This window comes from Macadamia integrifolia, chromosome 3, assembly GCF_013358625.1.
Source record: "Macadamia integrifolia cultivar HAES 741 chromosome 3, SCU_Mint_v3, whole genome shotgun sequence".
NCBI classification, from domain to species: Eukaryota; Viridiplantae; Streptophyta; class Magnoliopsida; order Proteales; family Proteaceae; genus Macadamia; species Macadamia integrifolia.
In genome coordinates this window covers 11,561,103-11,582,333 of record NC_056559.1, presented here as the reverse complement: position 1 = coordinate 11,582,333, position 21,231 = coordinate 11,561,103, and the positions used below count along the sequence as shown (strand labels likewise).

General features: G+C 38.5%; 3 protein-coding genes across 3 annotated transcripts in view; all 3 read right to left on the bottom strand.

The window, feature by feature from the left end:
- Positions 1-42: 42 nt before the first annotated feature.
- Positions 43-6,937, bottom strand: LOC122074072 (protein LIKE COV 1-like). Its single transcript, XM_042638884.1, has 6 exons — positions 5,988-6,937; positions 3,450-3,502; positions 1,563-1,672; positions 1,031-1,198; positions 731-955; positions 43-640 (listed from the first exon to the last, which is right to left on the bottom strand). The coding sequence occupies exons 1-6, from the start codon at positions 6,126-6,128 to the stop codon at positions 525-527; spliced, it is 813 nt and encodes a 270-aa protein (XP_042494818.1). The 5' UTR covers positions 6,129-6,937; the 3' UTR covers positions 43-524.
- Positions 6,938-7,076: 139 nt separating this feature from the next.
- LOC122074071 (glucan endo-1,3-beta-glucosidase 7-like) lies at positions 7,077-11,728 on the bottom strand. Its single transcript, XM_042638883.1, has 5 exons — positions 11,571-11,728; positions 10,286-10,950; positions 9,851-10,174; positions 7,522-7,813; positions 7,077-7,422 (listed from the first exon to the last, which is right to left on the bottom strand). The coding sequence occupies exons 1-5, from the start codon at positions 11,641-11,643 to the stop codon at positions 7,385-7,387; spliced, it is 1,392 nt and encodes a 463-aa protein (XP_042494817.1). The 5' UTR covers positions 11,644-11,728; the 3' UTR covers positions 7,077-7,384.
- Positions 11,729-15,206: 3,478 nt separating this feature from the next.
- Positions 15,207-21,231, bottom strand: part of LOC122074070 (cyclase-associated protein 1) — a 6,558-nt gene continuing 533 nt past the window's right edge. The window contains exons 2-10 of the mRNA XM_042638882.1: positions 19,256-19,424; positions 19,109-19,173; positions 18,435-18,747; positions 18,208-18,355; positions 17,958-18,067; positions 17,796-17,851; positions 17,632-17,688; positions 17,262-17,405; positions 15,207-15,576 (exon numbers count right to left, since the gene is read on the bottom strand). Of these exons, the coding sequence (XP_042494816.1) occupies positions 15,490-15,576; positions 17,262-17,405; positions 17,632-17,688; positions 17,796-17,851; positions 17,958-18,067; positions 18,208-18,355; positions 18,435-18,747; positions 19,109-19,173; positions 19,256-19,424 (1,149 nt within the window). The 3' untranslated portion in view covers positions 15,207-15,489. The remainder of the gene's footprint in view (positions 15,577-17,261; positions 17,406-17,631; positions 17,689-17,795; positions 17,852-17,957; positions 18,068-18,207; positions 18,356-18,434; positions 18,748-19,108; positions 19,174-19,255; positions 19,425-21,231) is intronic.

Here is a 21,231-nt window from a genome sequence, read left to right as displayed (position 1 = left end):
AAAAAAAAAGGAAATGTAATCTACCATAATGAATGGCTGTAAGTTAATTTTGTCAAGACTTTTTCGTTTCTTCTACCAATTAGTAAGCTACAACAAATGATGGTAAGAATTGGATGGATGTACCCCAGTCAAAGACTGTCTAGGTACTCCTGGGACCAAGACTTCACAATCTAAAACCGAAAATAGTCCTGTCACAGACTGCCTAGGTACTCCTGGGACCAAGACTCTACAATCTAAAACCGAAAAAAAATAAATAGAAAAGGGAGAAGGATAATCCTAGGAAATTGGATGTTTGCGTCAAGTGAATAGCCTTGTTACTCCAATGAACTCTGATCCAAATATCCAATGGCCTTGTGTTTCAATACCTTCTAGCAAGTTGATCCTTCTTAACTGTTGGTCATCTAATACTGTTAAGATTCAGATTCATCGATGCAGGATTTGTCACAGGTTACCAATGACCAACATCCCATGTTTTCTAGAGGATAAAAACAAAATAAATAAGGCTCATTATTTGCAGGTTCCCATTAGACTGGTGGAACTGTGAATCTTAGGCTCCTGCCAACTCTTGCAGAGCGAATGGCTTTTGCATCAACTGTAGTTATTATTTGAGGTGCTGACATTCCCACAGAAATTACAATTTCTGCACCATGTGAAAAACAGAAAACCAAACTAATGTTAACACCCAAAAATTGGATAAGACCCATTATCATAGATTGGATTAGACTCTCACCAATCCCTTCTCTTACAGATAAATTTGGTCTCATAATATCCTTTGAGCTGATGAGAAAAACATCTCCAACATATAGGTGGTTTGAGGGAACATAAACACAGCAGAGCTCCTCTTCGCCATCACTCGTCTGTAGGATCACTGTTGATGTGATGAAGGCAAAGGCATATTCTCCAACACGTGGATGTCTTATGATAGCCACTTCCTTGAAGGCGTGAGAGTTCTGATCTGCAAGAGTGCTATATAATGTTCCAGACTGTAGTATTACAAGCTCAGATTACGGAGAAAATTGAATATATTCACCTGGGGTTATTGCTGCACTTATTTGCTTTGAGGCACAATAAATATAACTTACAAGTGGCATTTTCTTAATGAACCATTCACCCAAACCAAGAACAGAAGCTCCCAACCATGAGGACATGAACACACCAATTAAGAAGATGAAAGTGATTGAAGTGATGAATCCAAGACCTGTACCACATTATAAGTACCATAAAGCTATATACCCCAAAGATCCACATTTCTGAAAGCCATAATGGTTCTTCTAAACCAAGATAATGCACCAAAATTCAACTAATTATATGATCCTGAATTCCTTATGCATAATGAAATCTTATATTATCATTGTTTGAATCACATTTTCATTATGACTTTTTCTTCCTAAATATTTATAAATTATCACTGTTAAAACAAATTTTCATGATTTCTTCAAAATAAAAAAGGGAAGAAAAGATTTACATGATGTTGGGTTACTAATGCGTCATTTGGAGGACTGAATAAGTTGCAACCTTGCATTGAAAATTTTGATATAGACAGGCAAATCGAATGTACGTACCAAATGTATTGATCCCCAGATGAGTGTAGACTGGGGAGAAGAATCCATCTACAAAGTGAATGAACCACCAAGTGGTGTAGAAGGTGATGGCCATAGGAAGAAGTATGACACTGCAAACAATATAGAGTTATCAAACAAGAGGTTTAAATTTTGGGAAAATTACGCTCCCCCTCTCCGACTTTGTTCGAATGACATTTTTACACCCATTGTTTCAGCAATTACACCCCACTACCTATGTTTTGAAGATTCTAACAAGACCCAGTCCATTAGTGCCCGTTAAGTTGGATTTGTTAAGTGATTACGTCACCTCAGACATACTTCTCTCTCTCTCTCTCTCGTGTGTGTGTGTGTGTGTGTGTGTGGGTGTGCATGTGTTTAAAAGTCACTGGGTAGTTAGATAACCACTCGGTGTTCATAAATAATTACCCAGAACTCTGTTTGCCAAAATTCCCCTTATAAGAGAGAATGTCACCCAAATTTTAGGTGGTTACCTAACAATGATGTAGGAGAGCATTATTCATCCCAAAAAAAAAAAAAATGACGTAGGAGCATTTATTTGAAATTCAGAAGCACCATATATACTATTGTGGTGCTTGCTTCAAAATAGACAGAACAACAGTAGTTTTAAAAGAGGGGGAAGAGCAAAGGAGATGGGTTCTTAATTATTGCTTCTTATTTAATTTTTTATTTGAGTTAAAGTTGGTGTCAAATAGTAATTTCCTGTTAATTTAAGTTAAAAAAGGTCATTTGCGATTAGAAAAGTTGCTCAGAATTGAAGAAGAGCTATGCTTTTATCATTGAGGAAGTGTTGGGGTATGGCAACTTAAGCCATTTAATTTGCTTACTGAAATTGTTATTGTATAACTTAGATTGGATATATTTGTGTTTCAGGACTCACATTGTTATTAGGTTAAGCAGATACTTATAAAATCCAGGGGTCTAAGAGGGTTAATTGGATTTTTCTTTTTTAATTGATAAAAAGGTATTCTTGCGCGCGCTGTAGTTTTTCATCTTGGTTGACTTTGTAATGTAAACTAACTAATAGGCGGCCTTTTTTCTCCCCCTGGCTGTACTGGCTAGAAGAAGAACATCGCTGTTAATCAAGACCAAATGATGGGGGTCTGAAGATCATAAAAAATCTCCAAAAAAAAAAAAAAAAAACAACGATAATTTATGTAATTGCAACACCGATAAATTCTCCTATGTTTGAAACCACAACAATGTCTACAGATCTTCAAATTACAGTTCCCCAAGCAACAAAAGGTGTTCCTTTGGAACCCCAACCTATTTTTATCGGAAGAACACATGTAGCCCTAAAATATGCAGAAGAGTATGGATAACCATGACAGATTTGGAATTCTGAAAAATGAAAATTCAGGTCCAGAAGCTTCAATGGTTTTCCTCACTCCAAAGGTCTTTCCCTTGTTAAGGGAGCCTTTCCTTTTTAGTAGCTCTCAAAGGCCATGGACCAAACCAGGCTAAAGAAGGGGTTTGGTAATTGTTTTCAACCAGCAAATGATGCACCTTGGTTAAGATTTCACAATGCGATTGTTCCAAATGCAAAGATCATATGCTTTAATGTTTACTGTCATAATCATAATCTACACGTTATTACCAAAACCACACGATACAAAGATTCAATTCCTGAAACAATACATTTATAGATTTATTATTTACGCACAAAGTTAGTACAGTGGAAAGTCATAGGAGCAATCCCATAGTAAGCTTGAACCTGAAGCCAGGGTTCAAAGAGAAAAAATTCTTGCAGATTACTTAAGATATACTAATAGTCAATAAGGATTGGTGAAGTAACAGGTAAAAGTGAAATATAATACCCCACTCCCCAAATCTAAAAAATAAAAATAAAAAGAGATAACAAGAACTTACCATCCTGTCATAAACTTTTTAGAAGCCCAGCTACGGATAACTTTATAAAATGCCTAAACAAGCAAATAAAGATACCAAGTCATTTCCATCATAATTTGGATGCAATAATAATCTTCACTTAAGAACCAACAGAAACCAGCTAGCAAGAGAAAATTAAAGGGTAAATGAAGCATGTTTCCTCTAACACAGATGCAACTGAACCTGGTCTTCGACAATGAACTGTAAACATTGCACTTATGGTTCCATTAGTTCTTAATTACAATTCCATGAATAGCTAACTTACATTCTATTGGGCTGGTGAGATGGTTTGGCAATACCGCTTACATCCAAGGAGTGAGATCCAATCTTCAACTAAATCAAGAGAATCAATATAGTACAATCCTTGCGATTTGATTCCCAAACCCAAGCCCCCTCTTACACCCTTTCTCTTCCCCATCCTCTCGCTTGGATCTCACTACCTTCTTTGTAGACATCAACTCCTTTATAAGACTCCTCCTTCACTTCTTGGAGACTCCACCTCTTAGAAGACTCCACTCTCTTGAAGACTCCACTACTTGGAGAACTCCCTCCTCTTCCACTCGTTTAGAAGACTCCATTCTCTTCCACTTTATTGAAAGACTCCACATTCTTGAAGACTAAAAAATATTAGAAGACTCCATTCTTTCTCCATTAGAAAATCGTAATGGACAGCCCATCTAGACTGTTGACTCAAATTCCCCCAACCGGTTCAAATAAAGACAAACTCAACAATCTCCACCTTTACTTTTATCATAGCCACCTTGAAGATCTGCCAGAAAAATCTAAACAAACATTCAATAGTCTAGATAAAAGACATAAACCTAACAATCTCCACCTTGGCCTCTATCATAGCCATGAAGACTTGTTGAAAATCCTGAATTGCATTTTTTGAACCCCTACGTTGCTAGTCTTTTGAATGAATGACTACCCCTTCATGACTTGGACCCTACGCCACTAGTCCCTTGAATGAATGACTCCCAAAGTCGTGGCTTAAACCCATTTTTACACCTGTCGAAGCCCCCCATTCGTCGCCCCGCACACCCTTAGTGCTAAACCCTCAAATGATCGACACTCACCATCATGGTATGAACCCCACATCACAGGGGCCAAAGCATCTTCCTTCCTTCTTTGTGCCTTGAGTGTTCCCCCACATGACATTAACCTATACTATAAACCTCAATCTTTGTTGTCAACCTTTAGCTCTGATACCACTTATTGGGCTGATGAAGTAGTTCGGCAATGCCACATTGCCGCCTACATCCACAGAGTAAGATCCAATCTTCAACTAAGATCAATAGAAGAAATACAATACAATCCTTACGATTTGATTTCCAAACCTAAACCTAAGCCTCCTTGTACACTCTTCTCTCTCTCTCTCTCCCCATCCTCTCTCTTGGATCTTCACTACCTTTTTGGTAGACTTCACCTTCTTTTATAAGGTTCCACCTTCATTCTACGGGATACTTCACTTCTTGCAAACAACACCTCTTGGGAGACTCCACTTTCTTGAAAACTTGACTTCCTGGAAGACTCCACCACCTTGAAGACTTCACCTCTTGGAAGACTCCACATTCTTGAAGACTTCATATCTGACTCTACTATTTCTCCACTAGAAGACCCTAATGGACAACCCATCCAGATCGTTGACTCAAACCCATTCAACCGGTCTAGATAAAGGACACAAAGACAATACATTCTTTTGTGGGGATGAGTTTACTCATAATGGTATTTTCTTTTTTGCATTCCATTTTCTGTTACATATGTATCTTTGGTAGGGTTAAAAATTTAAGCTTTCATGATAATAAGATCGCAGTTGGTATTCAATATGGTTAAAAAACTCATGACTGTATATTTATTCTCCATCATAGTAGCCATCATCACCATGTAGGGTATATAACTCTCCATAGTTCTACATTAAGCTACAACGGCATGCTTTTTCTACGACGTAGGTCAAGGCATGAGTACTAACATAAAAGAGGTGCTCTATTTCTCTGACCTGAATGGTTCTTTGAACGTCCACAGGGCTTTCACGACAGCCAATCAACTCGGAGGAGAGAAACCAACAAGCATCTGCGGATTGTACTTGAAGGTTTCAAGCATTCTTTGTTCGCCTAATATTCTTTTTAAGCTTCATCTTAAAGGGCTTACACGAATCAATGAACGATGGAATCTCCAACATTTCTAGATAGAAAGACAGATCTTCCAAATGAATGCAACTTCAAACAAACCAAGGTTTGTTCCAGAGGAAATGCAAATCCAATCTACAAGTGTAAACAGTTCTCCAACCAAGTCATGTAAAACCCCCAAAACAAATCGTGTCCATTCGAATTTTACAGCCAAAACCTGGAAGAACTAAGAAAACAAGGAAGCTGTGGACGAAGGAAACGAAACAGAGATCTCCCGAGCGAATATAGAAGACTGATCCATGAAACATTCAAAAGAAATTACAGCTACAAGAAATCCCTAGAAAATGTATCATATTGAGCCAATGTAGATATGGAGAAAAAAGAATTTCCAAACCTCTCTTCCTGTGTGATGAGACAAAGAAACGGAAGGAGAAGTCACACCCGACGAAGATTTGGAGCCTCCACCATGTTCTGAAATGCCTCCTACTACGGGTATCAAAATCCCTCGATCTCTATCCCTCTCTCTCGTCGCCATCTTTTTCACTCTTTTCAGTTTTTAGCTTGGATTGTGGACGTTTCTCTCTGCTCGCTGCGCCTAACTAACTGAATAGTTATAATATTGTTAGGAACACTCGGAACGTGTAACTGTCCTTTCAGGCTTTCAGCGCTAACAAGTAAGAACCCACATCCTCGTTACCTTCCTCCGTCAATAGACTCAATACTGATTTGTGAATCGTTGCAAGGCAGCGAGTCATCTAATCTACATAACTGGGTGTATTGATGCGAAATTTGCCCATTTTGGCTCAAGGAAAATGGGTTGGGCCAAAGGCTCATCCTGGGCCTGTTCAAGAAGTTTATGGGCTTTTTTTGGGTCCATTGAATTGCTGGGGCCCAGGTTAATCTCAAGCTTATTAAGCTGTTGTTGAAGCTCATGATCTTTAAAGAAAATCAGATTGATGCTTTCACAGCCAGGGCTTTTCAGCTTTTTCTAATGTAAGAGAAGCGAATTGGCTAAAGCTTTGCAGATTAATTAATTATTGGAAATTGGTTATTAGCCACTTTAATATCTCCTTAGAACAAGGAATGATGACCTTAGGTTCGTGAGTGAATTCTTCATTGTAGGTGCAGTAAAAATTTCTGCTCTAAAATTCATGCAACTTTTAACCCAAAAAAATATACTCAATTTTTTTCATGCATGCACTCTGGGCCATTGTTTCCTCTTAAAACCAAGAAAACCAAGCTAACCTCCTTGCTATCTTATTTTTAGCTTTCAAATCCACTGTTATGAAAGTCACACTGAATGTAAATGGTTTTCATTCCTCTCTTTTGTATGGAATGTTTTCTTGTATAATGTCTGTCAACTTCAAAATGCCAATAACAGCATTTTCTTGATTGACCATGTAGCTGCATACCCACCTAGCAGTCGAGACAACTGAAAAACTTTTAAGAAGTTCGCAGGCAAGACAATTTAACTCTGTGTAAGGAGTTGAGAAGGTTGAACCAGAGGCCCTCTTTACATATATATATATATATATATATATCACACATAATTCACACAGTACATGTACAAAGAGAAAGCCCTCATTAGCACCACCTACTACACACTGGACTGACTTTTGCGCCCGTCATTTTCACAACAACAATAATTAACGATGAGAGATAAGAGAGATTTCTCCTCCATCCATACAAAAGAGGATACCTTACCACTTCATACTTAGAATAAGAACCCCCATACCTCCAACCCATGACTCATGTTTATCCTGTAAGAATCGAATAAAGCTCCTCTGCTTTTCAAGTACTTCCATCAGGATAGGTGCAACCATTATAACCTAAGAACAAGGGTGACAAAATGTTTAGATACCAATTAATTGAATACTGATAGTTGCTTGATCTCAAGAATACCGAAAGGATTAGTTGAATTTTCTTACTAGGATTGTTAGATGTGAATGTTGCAGTTTGTGAAAAATCACAGTTCCAAGGATTCCGGCCAGCTTTTTGATAGAGGAGATTCATGGCATATGCTGCATGTGAGGCTACGGTGTTTGGGTCGTAACAGGCACCACCTGGTTGGATTGGACCACAATCAATCCCCTGCTGGCTGCACGCATAGTCAAGATTAGCCTGCAACTGAGCATCAGAAACACCAGTCTTGGGCACACACCACCCTGTTGCCTTTGATTTGGGGGCCGGAGTCACAGGAGTAGTTGGTGTTGCTGGAGTCTCGAAACCAAAAAAGGAAAAAAAAAAAAATAAAAAATTAATATCCCACAAAAAGGGCAATATGAAAAAAATCTATGTCATTCAGAAAAAACAATGAAGAAAAAATTGGAAACACAAATAAATTATATCGGTCCCTCCCATTAAGCGAGGTACAATAGAATAGAGATTTGGATTTTGGGTCAATGGACGCTCATAGCACTTCCTCCAGAAGCAGCAGTACAAGAGAGTTGAAGATCAAATAAGCAGTACATCATTTAAACCATCCCTGCCTTATTATTTAATGATGATCAATACGCAGCAGTCAGTTGCTAGATGTGATAATTTTAGGTTAGGCTTTCATTTCTCATCTCTCATTTCTTCATTTCTTCATTTCCCCTATTTTGTTTGGACCCCAGTTTTCCCAACTTTGTTTTGCTCGGATCCATGTAGCCGACTCCATTAAGTTCGGATAAGGGTGAGTTTGTTGTTGTAGTTGCTAGCACAAGAGAGTTCACTAACCAACTGAATCATCTTTATTTTACTTGGCTATGGTAAGCTATCATAAAAATAATTGTGGGTGGAAATGGACCCTTCCCCCTCTAGGATCTATCACATCTCTTAAATCATCTTAGCCAATTATTCAGATCAGTTGACAATCAGATTATTGTGGTCAACTAAGCAGCAGATCCTTCTCTAGAGATTCATAGGCTATAAGTACACTTCGTTGCAAGATGTGATAATTTTAGCTTCGGGCTATGCAAGAGGTAACTAATCAACTGAAACATACATAGACTAGGCCATAGCAAACCCACATAAAATAATTGTGTGAGGACAGATGGTAAAGATGGTCCACAAATTATATACAATGTTTCCGAATAATCCTAACACACCAAATAACAAGAAAAGATGATGTTCCTTTCTTTTGAGTACTGTGTTTTACAAGTATAAGAAAAAAAGACTTAATTTCATTTATTTATTATTTTGTAGGAGAGGAAGTAGATAACAGCCAAGAGGCTCGAACTCGAGACCTCCTAGTGAACGTGGGTTTTTTGCGCACCAACTACGCTAGGCAGTTGTTGCTTGCCCAAAGTTCAATAAGCCCTTGTAGAACAAACTTGGTTTTGCTGGTGTATGACCAAATGACTAATACCTATTTACTACACCGATATTCTACAATAACCTCAGTAATTAAAGCGTCAGCTCTACATGAATATTGAGTATGTACAAATGATCTTCATGAGATACTGGCAAACATTACATGGAAGTGCAATGCAACTTTTCTGACTACCTGACAACAATTTCTCAAAACAAAACCAACTTCTACGGAAAAGCTGAATCGCTTGGCAAAAGAAAATTTTCTTTTGGGATTGATTGGGGGGGGGGGGTGTTGTCATTATCAAGGCCCAATAGGAAAAAGTTTATGTGCTATACAGTACACAGCACAGTCAAGAACCTCTTGACCTAGTTCTCCATGTGGAAGGGTTATGTGGCAAATCCAATCATTGGATACCTAGGGAATGTATGGTTGGCTAATGTGCAAAATTTTGGACTCAACTTCAATCATAAACCCTCCCATGTATTGATATATTCCCCTTGGATTTTTGGCTATCCATTCTTTTTAATTTTTCCATTGTTTTTTCAAATTTTATTTTACCACATGGAAAACTTGGTTGGGCTGGAGCTTGATATGAGCTAGGGGGACAGTGAAGTCTATCTGTTCCCAAAATTTTAGTCCCATTAGACATTTCATGCAGCAGAACTAGGCATGCCATCAAGGAAACCTCTGTTTACTTGGTAGCCAGAGAAATTACTCCCTTGAGAAGTTCTTCTAATCCTTCCAAGAACAATATCAAGAAAAACTTAACATCTACTGCTTCTGATAACTAATAAATACTGTGCAACCCCAGCTTATTTGGTTACCAATGCTCTCTGTCTCCCACCACCAAAAAAAAACATAAAGGAAAAAAACCTAGCCCTTAACATGATAATCAAGAATATATGATAGAAGACAGCATAGTTAGTCCTTTGTCTGGCTGAGGATAATGGGAAGATTCTCACCTGGCTACTCTTGGACAGACCAATATCATAAGTCATGGTCAGATCAGGCTTGAAAAGCCCAAAGGACCGCTCTGAAGCCGCCCCAGGTTTCAAGTCCTCGTCATACAGAGCAAAGATATAAGTATCAACTGACTTATTTGGCATCAGAGGTGTCCCAGCCATTGATCTGAGGTGAGCAATCAGATTCCCGTTATAAGCCTCAGCATTCTCCACGCTAGGACCCACTTCATTGCTGTCCCCTTTGTATGGCCACCCTGTCTCAGCCACCACGATCTCCACGCCCTTGAAGCCAATGGAGTTCAAAGCAGATCGGATGGCATCAAGCTGCAAAACGTATTGGTTGTTAATACTCAATAGACATGGCTGGAACAAGTATGATCAGTACAGCTTATTAAGATTTTAAGATAAAAGAATGTAGTGGGATAACCTTCTTACCTGCGCATCAAACATATTCATATAATTAATGTTGGTCCGCGAGTCGAATCGCCCTGAGTTGGGCTGGAAAAGACAGAAGGCCAGAGTTTCAGGCCTGGGATCGCCCTGATACGCAAAGAAAGGGTAGGGATTAATGGCGAAAGGGGAACCCGTGGAACTGAGAAACCCAAGCATCCCTTTCATGGTGGGGATGTACTGAGGATGGAACATTCCAGAAGACGGTGGCTCCGATTGCCTGAGAACGGCCATGGAATGGACGGTAGAGACTTTGATCTTGCCGCCCAGAGATGCAGAGTTGAGGGCATTTTGGAGATTCTGCATCGCCGGTAGGAGCTGCGACATAAGGTTCCCGTCGCTGGAGGTGATAACCTCGTTACCGACGGTGATCAGGATGATGTTACTGGCAGGATGGAAGGGGAGGACATTAGAATTGATCCACTGCTGCGCCGCGTTGGGATCAGAGGCCAAAGATGGGATGTCACCGTTCGATGTGCCGACCATGATCCCGATGCCGGTGTTTGCTAAGGCTTTTATGATCGCCGGATCGGCACCGTACATTCTGACCTTGCCGATCGAGGTCGACTGTAGCAGCTTCGCCGTCTCCGACGGCGGAGGCAGATTGTCGGCGACTTGACCATAATTTACGCCGATAAATGACTCCGAGTCTGCAGAAATTGGAAGTCAGTACAAACGCGATTCAAATTACTCAACAGTTCTGTTTTCTTGAAGTTTTTATTTAGGGTTCTTAATTTTCTTGATGAGCTTCTACAAGGTTTGTCTTTGGACTCAAGTCACCCATCTTCGAGTTGCAATTTCTTGCTAGTCCAATCCAAGTCGCAGTTTGAATGATTAAATCTAACAAAGAAGTAAAACGTAGTCTTCTCTTCCCCAAAAGAAATAAATAAATTAAGTAATCCTAAAGAAGTGAGCTTGGAAACACCATTAATGTTGTCGAAAGAAGAATCCATTGAAAACGAAATAAAAACAAATCGAAATAAGAAAATTCATGAAAATTTGAATGTTCTTGATTTTTATTCTCACGAATATAATAACAGAAGTGGTAAAAATAGCATTGGAGAGGCTATAACTGAAAAGCAGAGTAAAGATTAACAGAAACTCCAAATCTAGTAAGAGAACTCATCAAAACATCAAAATCTAATTTCATTACGTTTCATAAATCTGTCAAAAATGGAGGTTTGATCAGGAAGGGTGAATCCAGAACGAAAACCTCGGAACCAGTAGCGATCTGTTCAATATTCAGTTACACTATGAAGTATGAACTTACATGCGAAGTGAATAAGCTGCAAGAAAGCGGCGACGATGACGAAGAAGGTTGAGGTCCAACGAAGAATCACCATGGCGGAAGAACAGATGGCTCTGCTGAACTTGAGATTCAGAGAATTCAAGAAGTAGCAAAGACAGAAGAGAGAGCAAAGCAGATAAAGATGGAGAAGAAACGAATAGAAGGGTAAAACTGTAAAAAGAGAGTGGAGAATTGGAATATCTCTGACACGTAGTGGGGCCTAACCGTCTTGACGCTTTCAGAGTTACAGTGTCTTGATGCTTTTAAAAACGAGGAAAAAACAAACGATTAAAATTTCCGCGAAAGCATTGAAGATTCAAAAAGTTAACGGTCACTTCATTGGTATGGAGTTGGAAAAAGCAAAATAACGGGTGGATTGGTGGAAATTACGTTACGCCATGTGCCAAATTTCAAAATCTAATTCATTTAAGGAAAAAAGGGTTTTGTCTACGAGTCTAAAAGGTTCTGTCCAAACATAGAGGCAGGCGAAATGACTGTCCCCCCACGAAAGGTAGAAATACCCACCTTACTAATAAAGGAGCCACGCTCCCAAACAAAGAATTCCTCCGCTTCAATCAATTACTCCATGTTTTTTGGCATGTATCATGTGCATATCCATGCATATGTATCACTGCTATGTACTCTCTTTTTAAGTCCGTAGTGCCATCTTTTGTACTTGTTTTCTTCCATGCTAAGAAAGAGCATCCCTTTCGGCTGCTCTCCCTCCTAAAACAAAAAGTTCAGGGGAAAGGAAAAGCTCCCTCATGAGCTTAAATGTGATTCATTCCAAACTAAAACTTAATCTAGTGGAGAGGCTTCTCAGTACAGCAACTATATATGCTTGGAGATAAAACTTTAAGCAAGGCGAGTATACTTCGTGTGCAAGTAAAACTTTCAAGTGGACGTACGTGAAGAGGTCCATCAATCCCCTTTCTTCAACACTCTTGAGCGGGACCTATATATGTCTTTATCTCTGGATCCAGTCTATCCCAGAATAGATTCTTGTCCTAAAGTATGGATTAAGTATTATTACCTTTTTCTCAATACAGCATATTTCCTTCCGAAAGGAACAATTAAAACAGCTGAACAGGAATTTAGGACAGGCTCTTTAATTTGTTGTGACTATTCTATTTTTATAAGCTCATATTATGATCGAATAATATTTGTGCTTCCTTCTTTTTTCCAAGGTATATGGTTCATCAATAGTTAAAAACATTCAATGGGCTTCTTCTAGGAACACATTACTATCCTCATAGACTTTGTAATGAGCATCATTATTTATACTTAGATGGGATTTTGGAAACAGTGAAAGGGCATTTTTGGACATTTGACATAGGAGACAGATAATTATGACATTATATTCATGGATAAATAATTCACCTTGGACGTGGGATAACTTTCACCAATAGAAAATGTCGCGGAAGAATGAACTCGGGTGCATATAGGCATTACGATTTATAAGTAGTAAGTAGCTAATACGGGAATTTAAGTATTTAACCCCACCCCCCCAAAAAAAAGGTAGCTAATAAAGGAAATTAACCAAAAAGGTTAAGCCCAAATTAACCATCAAGGGCCATGATTCAAATATTCCATGGTGGGATCAACGGTTCTGCTGCCTTCACGAGTTTCTTGATACTCACAGCTAGGATCTCGATGGTGCAATTGATCGTCTCAACACCCATATAATACCTTCTACACATGCCTATGGTGGTTCCCCCCATAGCTGCTTCGCGAAAGCTTGTCACCATGTGCCTAGAAATAGGGAGTGCAAAATGATCATAGGCAAATGATATTTTACACAAAAATCTTACTCTATAAATTTTGGAAACTCATTCTTTGTTCGGAAAGTACCCATGTGCCTAGAAATAGGGAGTACACACTCAATGGCTGGGGTGCTAGTGTAGGAGCCACATTCTTAGACAAAGTTCATTCTCCCATAATTTGCTTTATGGGGAAGAGAACCCTAGAGATTGCCCAAACAATGGGCTGAAAAATACCCACCAGGTATGGAGGCAACTGGGTCTTTTTGCATCTACCTATGTTTTGGGCATGGGCAACGTTAGATGAACAGGATTGTTTTCTCTTCTTCTTCTTCTTTTTTTTTTTTTTTCATTATCTTTCTATCATTTTACATAAATAATAGTGAAAAATCCTATTAAATAAATCATTTTCTGCCTTTTTACATGGAATCAATTGGAGCCTACAGAAAAAACGTATCCTCAGCATAAGACGGTTTCTGATCCTTCCTGACAAGAAAATGTTAGTTCTGGAATAACGGGCAATCCAGGATCCAAGCAAGATTGTCCTTGCATTTAACCGGGTGGAGAACTTCAACCTGCACATGAAAGGGATTGAACAGTGTATATCTCACACGCATACTGGAACGCTAAATCATAAACTCTAGCCGCGTTAACACTAGGCCATAGAATTGCTGTGCTCACAGGGTTTAAACCTGGAATCAGGGTCCAGATCTGCCCTGATCGATCGGTCAAGTTGATGAAGAATCAGTCAGAATTGGCTTAAATATGCCTAACCCTAAAATCAATCCCCTATCTGAATTGGCCCATCAGACCGATCCAAACTTGATTGTTAAAATCCCGTGCACTACAGAAAGTTCTAAACATGGAACTTTGGAAAATTCAACCCCCATCCATTTTAAAAGGTTAGGAACCCAAGACCTTATCAACCACATCAAATATCTTATGTAATTGATACTGGATCAACTGCCATACGAAGCTGGGTCAAGTAGCCCTTTTTAAGCAGCTGAATTTTGCTCCAAGGTCTCTACATAACAGCAGATAACCCCTTTCGTATAAAGGTTCAGACTGAAAATCAACTGCTTTAGTACCAGTGATACAAGGGAAAACTCAACCCTGTAACCCAACTTATTACGTGAAAGAATCCAATACCATATAAACCCACATCAAATCCATTTCATAACAGATGAAACCTCACATGACTGATATCTGATCAGAATAGTTTCATTCTCCGAAACAGCAGATCCTTAAACGTGGAGCTCAGCCAAGTATATAGGTTCTATTTATACAACCAACGGCTAGTTCACTATTATCAGTCACTCGGTCAAAAATTCAGAACCTTCGAATTTAAAAAATGAAATTTACCATGATCCAAGACGACCGTACGCAAACGGACCTTTTCCAAGAGCCCAAAAGGCATCAATAAAAGCAGCCATAGCCCATGGCGGCCTTATGAACAGTTTGAACCACAAAAACAGTAGCTTTCCGTACAATGTCTGTATTCTAAAACGACCGACATCTACATGGCTTTTAACGATAGCCACAGACAATCAGCCCATCTGTGATGGCCCCACAATGGTTATGTCAATCCAATGTTCCTACTGTTGTCGGTGGTGAACCGATTCAAAAAGTAAAAGAAGGATCAACTCCAATATATTTATGGCACCAGTGGTTACTGAATTGGTGATTTGGGTCTCGAGATGAGGATTTTTAAGTATTGGTATCAGATTGGCCGGATGGTGTAAGCCAATATCATACCTGATCGATCCCTATCCAGGCAATAGGGACCAATCCGTATCAATATCGGTGGACACCAATACCAATTCCCAAGATTTAAATGACTTAATCTGTGTCACATATCTGATCCAAAACATCCAAACGTTTATCAATGCCTCTCAGATAATGACACAAAACTGAACACTGCCAAGGACATGACGGATACAAAAGACAATTGTTACAACAGTAGGTATGTGAAAAGAATAATGAGAACATTAACACCCAACAGATTACTGATTACAGATACAAACCATACATAAATACTGACCTTAAGTGAATCACAGACGCCAAAGCTGAAAGCAACTTCTTCTCTACCTTTCATGCAAATAAAATACTGAAAAAGGAAGGAACTCAGTAATGCTTCTAAATTACCCACCCGAGTGAGAGACTGGAGTTGTTACAAATTGTCCTTCCTTGAACACATGATAATATTGTTGTGGCAATGCGTGCTCCACCTGCAATGAAATTGCACACATACCTTAATCACATAAATAACAAAGTTGAGTCCATGCCAACTGTTTAAGGTTATTATTTTCAGCAGCAGCAGTTTTTTTAAACCCAGCTTATTCAGCTAATATGCCAAAGCCATGCTAAATTTAGGGTCAGCTCAATCATATGACAATGGCTAGTGGACTCGGATATCATCAATAGCAGATGATACACCGAGTTTGTGGGTCTCATTCACAAAGCATGAGCTCATGGATCCCAACAGCCATATGTCCCACTTGAACTATATGCATCATGGGCACAGGCAAACACCGAGCTCTAGCGTATGATTCACAACCAATGAAACAGCAGGAACAATGAAAATGGAGGCATTAGTAAGAGAACAGCGACCCACGAGAAAAGATAATATATGCCAAAATATCCTATCAAGCTCAAAAAAAGATCTAAAAAAAAATCTAACCTGATGATACCAATGTTGTTTGCAGAAACTGTTGACCAGTCAAAAGACCCGGTTCAAACAATCTAATCATGTATACTAATTTTGGTGGTATTAGAATGGGTGTTTTCTGAGTATTCATCTTTTAGTTTTCACTTGTGTCAAAGTATGAACTGTTTGACCATTTAAACTCCTAGGGCCAAACAATCCGCTCCCATTCCATTTTAAATCCTACATGACACCAGTTTGGACACAATGTTTGCTAGAAACTTGACCAACATTAGCATATACATGAACACGATTGTTCTATCTGAAACCCAAGGATTGAGGCTGTCCAATGAAGGAAGAATATTTCAATAGGCCCCTAAATCTTCAAGCCAACAAATAAAAATGCATGACCCGTCTCCATAGCACACAGCATTTTAGGGCCCTCAAACAAACACATTCAAAAGCAGTGACTGGAGACCTCTAACCCTTGGGTGGCCTAGGGTTCCCAAAGCAGCAACCATCAAAATTAAGATTTATCACACTGATCCGGAAAAAAATAATCCTATCAACACTTATGTTCCTAATCGAGTCAACTGTAAATATGGGATGCCCTAACAGTGATGAAGATGATAATATGTTGAATCAGGAGCAAGGCCCTTCAATTCAATGGATCTTCTCTCCTAAAATTAACTGTCAGGCATGCAAATACACCTAGCCGGGCTAGCTAGCTCACCCTCAATGAAAGAAGAACCACACAAGCTTAAATATGTCTCAAAGGGATAGATTACCATGAGAATTTTAGACCCGATATGAGTTGACTACTGTGAGGGAAATATAGTGGCATTGACATTAGCTAATGATTGAGATTTGTGCAGATGGAATACTATGGAGAAATGGACAGGGAAAAGACTCGATAACCTTGACAGACACTTCCATTATGTTCAAGAGGTCACATTTTATTGATAATGACACTCGCATAATAACAGGAGGCAAGTGGAAAGATAAAAATATAAGGATTCTGAAACAAAGCATGATTTGGCCTGCACTTAACAGGGAATTCATCAACATATAGAAAGTTTCTTTTGTTTCTAGTTGCATTCTGTTGGAGTATTAATGCCTTGCTCTCACACTTTCCCTCCCCTCCTCTCTCACTTTTAAAACGAATGCTTGCAAGTGTGAAAATACACAAGAGACCCAAAAGAGAAGGAAAGAAACTAATAACCTAATAATCAACAGAACAGCAAGTCCAAAAGAAAATATAGTGCATACCCAATCATCATCAGAACCAGCACCAGGCACTAATACATTGATTTCACTTGACTTGGCTGTTGTTATAGATGTCTCCAAAGAATCTTTGCTTAGATATAATTGACAGCCTGTGGTGTTATCCACCGAAATTGATGGTGCCGAACCCTGGAAGGGGAAAAAGGAAGGGAGCAGACAATAACAAGAAGGAAATTCAGAACCTATTATAGAGTTACAAAAATATCAACCAAACTATAAATCTCTGATTCATAAATCTTCTTGGTGCATGCAGTAGCATTGTAGTAAAGCCACTTGTAGTAATAGCTAATGAAGAATATTTCAATTCCAAATATCACATAAGACAGACCACTAAAGTAATAAAAGAAAAGACTACCTGACATTGCACCTCAACACCGTTGCAATTCACAACCTCACAAGCTGCTACAACATCCTGTTTAACAATATCAATTCCACGAAAGTGAGTCCATCTCCCCTCACTATGCAAAAATTCAACACAACAAGAGGGCAGCTATATTCGTTACATGCTTACATACTGACCTTGAACACAATTCCCGTCTTGGTGCATTTGTCAACAGTTATATTGTTCACTTTTCCTGCACATTATATGAATGTCAGAGAGTTTCTTTTTCGTTATTCATGAATAGACTGTAGGGAACTTTAAATTATATTCCAGCCTCACATGCCTAAATCAACAATTACCTTGGACTTGCAAAACAGAATCTTTGCACCCAAAAATATATACGGACTGTTTTGCATCACAATCGTCAATAACCAAGTTCTTCCTTCCAATTTGATTCTCAACTACCCATCTGCCAAACAATACAGCCAATGATAAGAGTACTTATGGCATACAAACATCCAGTTCCCATTTAAGGCAGAAAGCTTGTATAAAGGGAACCTGCTAAAACTAGTGCAAAATTTTAAATTAGATAAAACAATCAAAACATACTTGCGACCCATTTGAAGCTCCAACTTCGGGGGTCCTGCTTTAGAGAAGGAAGGAGAACCAGTGCGAACTTCTTTACCACCGCTGCTAATAACACCGGTTCTATCTGCACGGTTCTTTGTCTTCATATCATCTGTTACCTTTTTCAAACCTACGAAGCAAGGATAAAATCACCACGTTGACCATCTAAGAAAATAGCTACCATTCATCAATTTTTTTAATTGGTTTACCTGATGTCACAGGTTTCCCTGAGTTGATTTCTTGAAATACAGCAGACATCCCTTGCTTTGGACGTGATGATGATGCATTCGAAGATTCTGAACTGAAAAGGGAAGCTGGTGGAGGAGGTGGAGGGGCAGGGGCACTTGGTGAAGCTTTTGTTGAAACAGGAGCAGAAACGGCTGTTTTTGCAGTAGGATTCCATACTGGACCCAAAGGGTAGAAACTCTTAACATAATCCCTCAAACCAGGTAGATATAGCTCCTTCAGAGCTTTTGCCCACTTGACGTGATTTGGGTCTTTCGTTTTGTACCCAACAAGAACCTGATTTAGAATGTCAAACGTAAGTCAGTACCAAATGAGTAAAGTAGAAATATCCTTCTGATTATTGAGAACTGGATGTAGGTGGGACTCAGATGGAGTGATGGATCCAAAAACCAATTACTTAATTATTTAAAGGATTATTAAGTATAAATTTCATAAGTTAAGGAAGTCAGGAAACAAGTTAAAAGCATAAGCATACATTAAGACAGGAGAAACCACAGGGATGAGTATGTTTTTCGAATTTCATTATTCTGGTTGCTCATAATTTATTATTTTCCACTCCATTCTTCCTCGCAGATGAAAAAGTTCACTTTATGTGGCAGTAATCATCCTAACACAAACATTAAAAACTTCATGATACCTTGTTGTTATAGAATTCAGCCATCTGCCAACTTTCTTCCACATGCGCAATGGGAAGGCTCATACCTTCAAAGCAAACAATAAAGAAACAAATGTGAAATGAAAGTCTATACATTCACAGCAGAAAAATAATCTGACATTTTCTCACCACAATCTTTGCCTGTGTAGGCAATCCAAGCTAAAGCTGTCAGGCTGTCAGCAACAGTCTTTAAGTGGTTAAAAAAATCAGATCGCCTTCCCTCAGTCAATGTATTAGCTTTAGTTATCACTTCATTCAGTGGCTTGAGAAATTCTGCAAGACCTGCAAGGTCGGGCTTCTGGAAATGCAAATAAAATCAAATTAGAAATAATAAAAATAAATAAATTATCCAGTTTTTGTATGATAAGCAAGCGCACACAAAAATCATCCATGGAGCTTTCTCTTTCGTTTGTGAAATTGTAGGTAGGAGGAGAAAGTGCATATGGTATCATACAATTATCAAGTGGTGCGCTATTGTAAAAGGTTCCTCTTTTTTATCACAGTTATCATAGCCATAAATTGTATTTATACACAAAGAGACGAGCAAATTTTCTGTAAATTGATTAAAATTAAAAACAGGAAAAACAGGGTGTGTCAAGTTGTCAACCCCACATAATTTGGTCAAGGCTCTGTTGAGTTTCATTTAGTTGGTTGAACCAGACTAACCAAGCGCAGCTGCTTCCCAATTCAATGTCCATTTATGCGTCGATAACCATATTTTCTGATACTTAATCCAAAAGTTCATAGGCTACAAAATCTCCTAATGTCCCAAAACAAGAGTTGGAGAGGGGGTGTAGCAACCTGGTTCAAGTACTGCTTTTCAGTGTCGCAGGAAGGGTGCATTGGAGCCATTGTAGCACAAAATGGTAGGCATTCAGACTCAAACCTGCCTTTTTGCACTGGCATTTTTACACAGCCACTTTACGTATGAAATATGAAGGGCAGTGAAGACATAGTCAACTAACAACAGTTTGAAATCATCAGGCGAAGAAGATTAGAGAAGAAATGATCGTTAATGTAGATGTAGAATTCAATGCTTCCAGACAACATAAAGGTGAATTATAGATGAGTCATAACTCTGCAGAATCAGTTAATAGGATGAAGGAACAGAAATATAACACTGATCCATGATTTCTAGAACAAGTTGTCCAAATATAAACGTTATGGTTTCATCCTAACTATATATTATTAATAAGGAACAATGTTATGAACAAACATGGAATAACTGCAATTCTTACTTCTTAGTCAAATTACTGTAGAAACAAGATACTTACAGTTAGAGAAATAACTGAATATTTTCTACTGAGCACAGACGCTATCGTGCATCCAAAACTATTTTATGTAATAACTAATAAGTGATGAACCTCACCGCTAATTATATCTTTCGTACAACATAAGAATGATTCTATCTACAAAATAAGAAATCAGGAAATCCAGAATCTTCCTCCATTTCTATTTAGAAGATAATAAATCAATGGTAGATCAGACAATGAAAACTGGAAATCTAGAATCTTTCGCCTCCAGAGTATATTAGCATTATTCGCTTCAAAAACGAGGTCATGATTCCCAAATTTAAAAAAAAAAAAAAAAATTTTTTTTTTTTAACACTATGCAGTATATATATGATAGCAAAAATGAAGATTCAACACCAAAATCAACCGATCGCCTCCAGAGTATATTAGCATTATTCGCTTCAAATTTGAAACGAGGTCATGATTCCCCTTTTTTTTTTTTTTTTTTAACACTATGCAGTATATATATGATAGCAAAAATGAAGATTCAACACCAAAATCAACCGAACCAGATTCAACTTCTCACAAACAAATGAAGATCCCATTCCAAAATCAACAGATCCAGATTCAGTTTCTCACAAACAAATGAAGATTCCACTCCCAAATCAACTGATCCAAATTCAGTTCCTCACAAACAAAATGAAGATTTAACATCAAAATCAACTGATCCAGATTCAGCTCTCAAAATTTCGTTTGATCGAAACATCTTATCCGATAGACTGAATACTCACAAAGAAAACACTAAGAACAACTAAATATCAAACAAAAAATGTCGCTACTTTCCAAAAAGAAGTTGACAGAGGGGGGGGGGGG

Coding starts and splice junctions, on each gene's coding strand:
- LOC122074072 (XM_042638884.1), bottom strand. CDS start 6,128: ATGGCGACGAGAGAGAGGGATAGAGATCGAGGGATTTTGATACCCGTA. Junction 1,199..1,562: donor TCTGGGGATCAATACATTTG/GTACGTACATTC, acceptor AATGTGGTACAG/GTCTTGGATTCATCACTTCA. Junction 641..730: donor ATCTGTAAGAGAAGGGATTG/GTGAGAGTCTAA, acceptor CACATGGTGCAG/AAATTGTAATTTCTGTGGGA.
- LOC122074071 (XM_042638883.1), bottom strand. CDS start 11,643: ATGGTGATTCTTCGTTGGACCTCAACCTTCTTCGTCATCGTCGCCGCT. Junction 10,951..11,570: donor GCAGCTTATTCACTTCGCAT/GTAAGTTCATAC, acceptor CAATTTCTGCAG/ACTCGGAGTCATTTATCGGC. Junction 10,175..10,285: donor TGAATATGTTTGATGCGCAG/GTAAGAAGGTTA, acceptor TACGTTTTGCAG/CTTGATGCCATCCGATCTGC.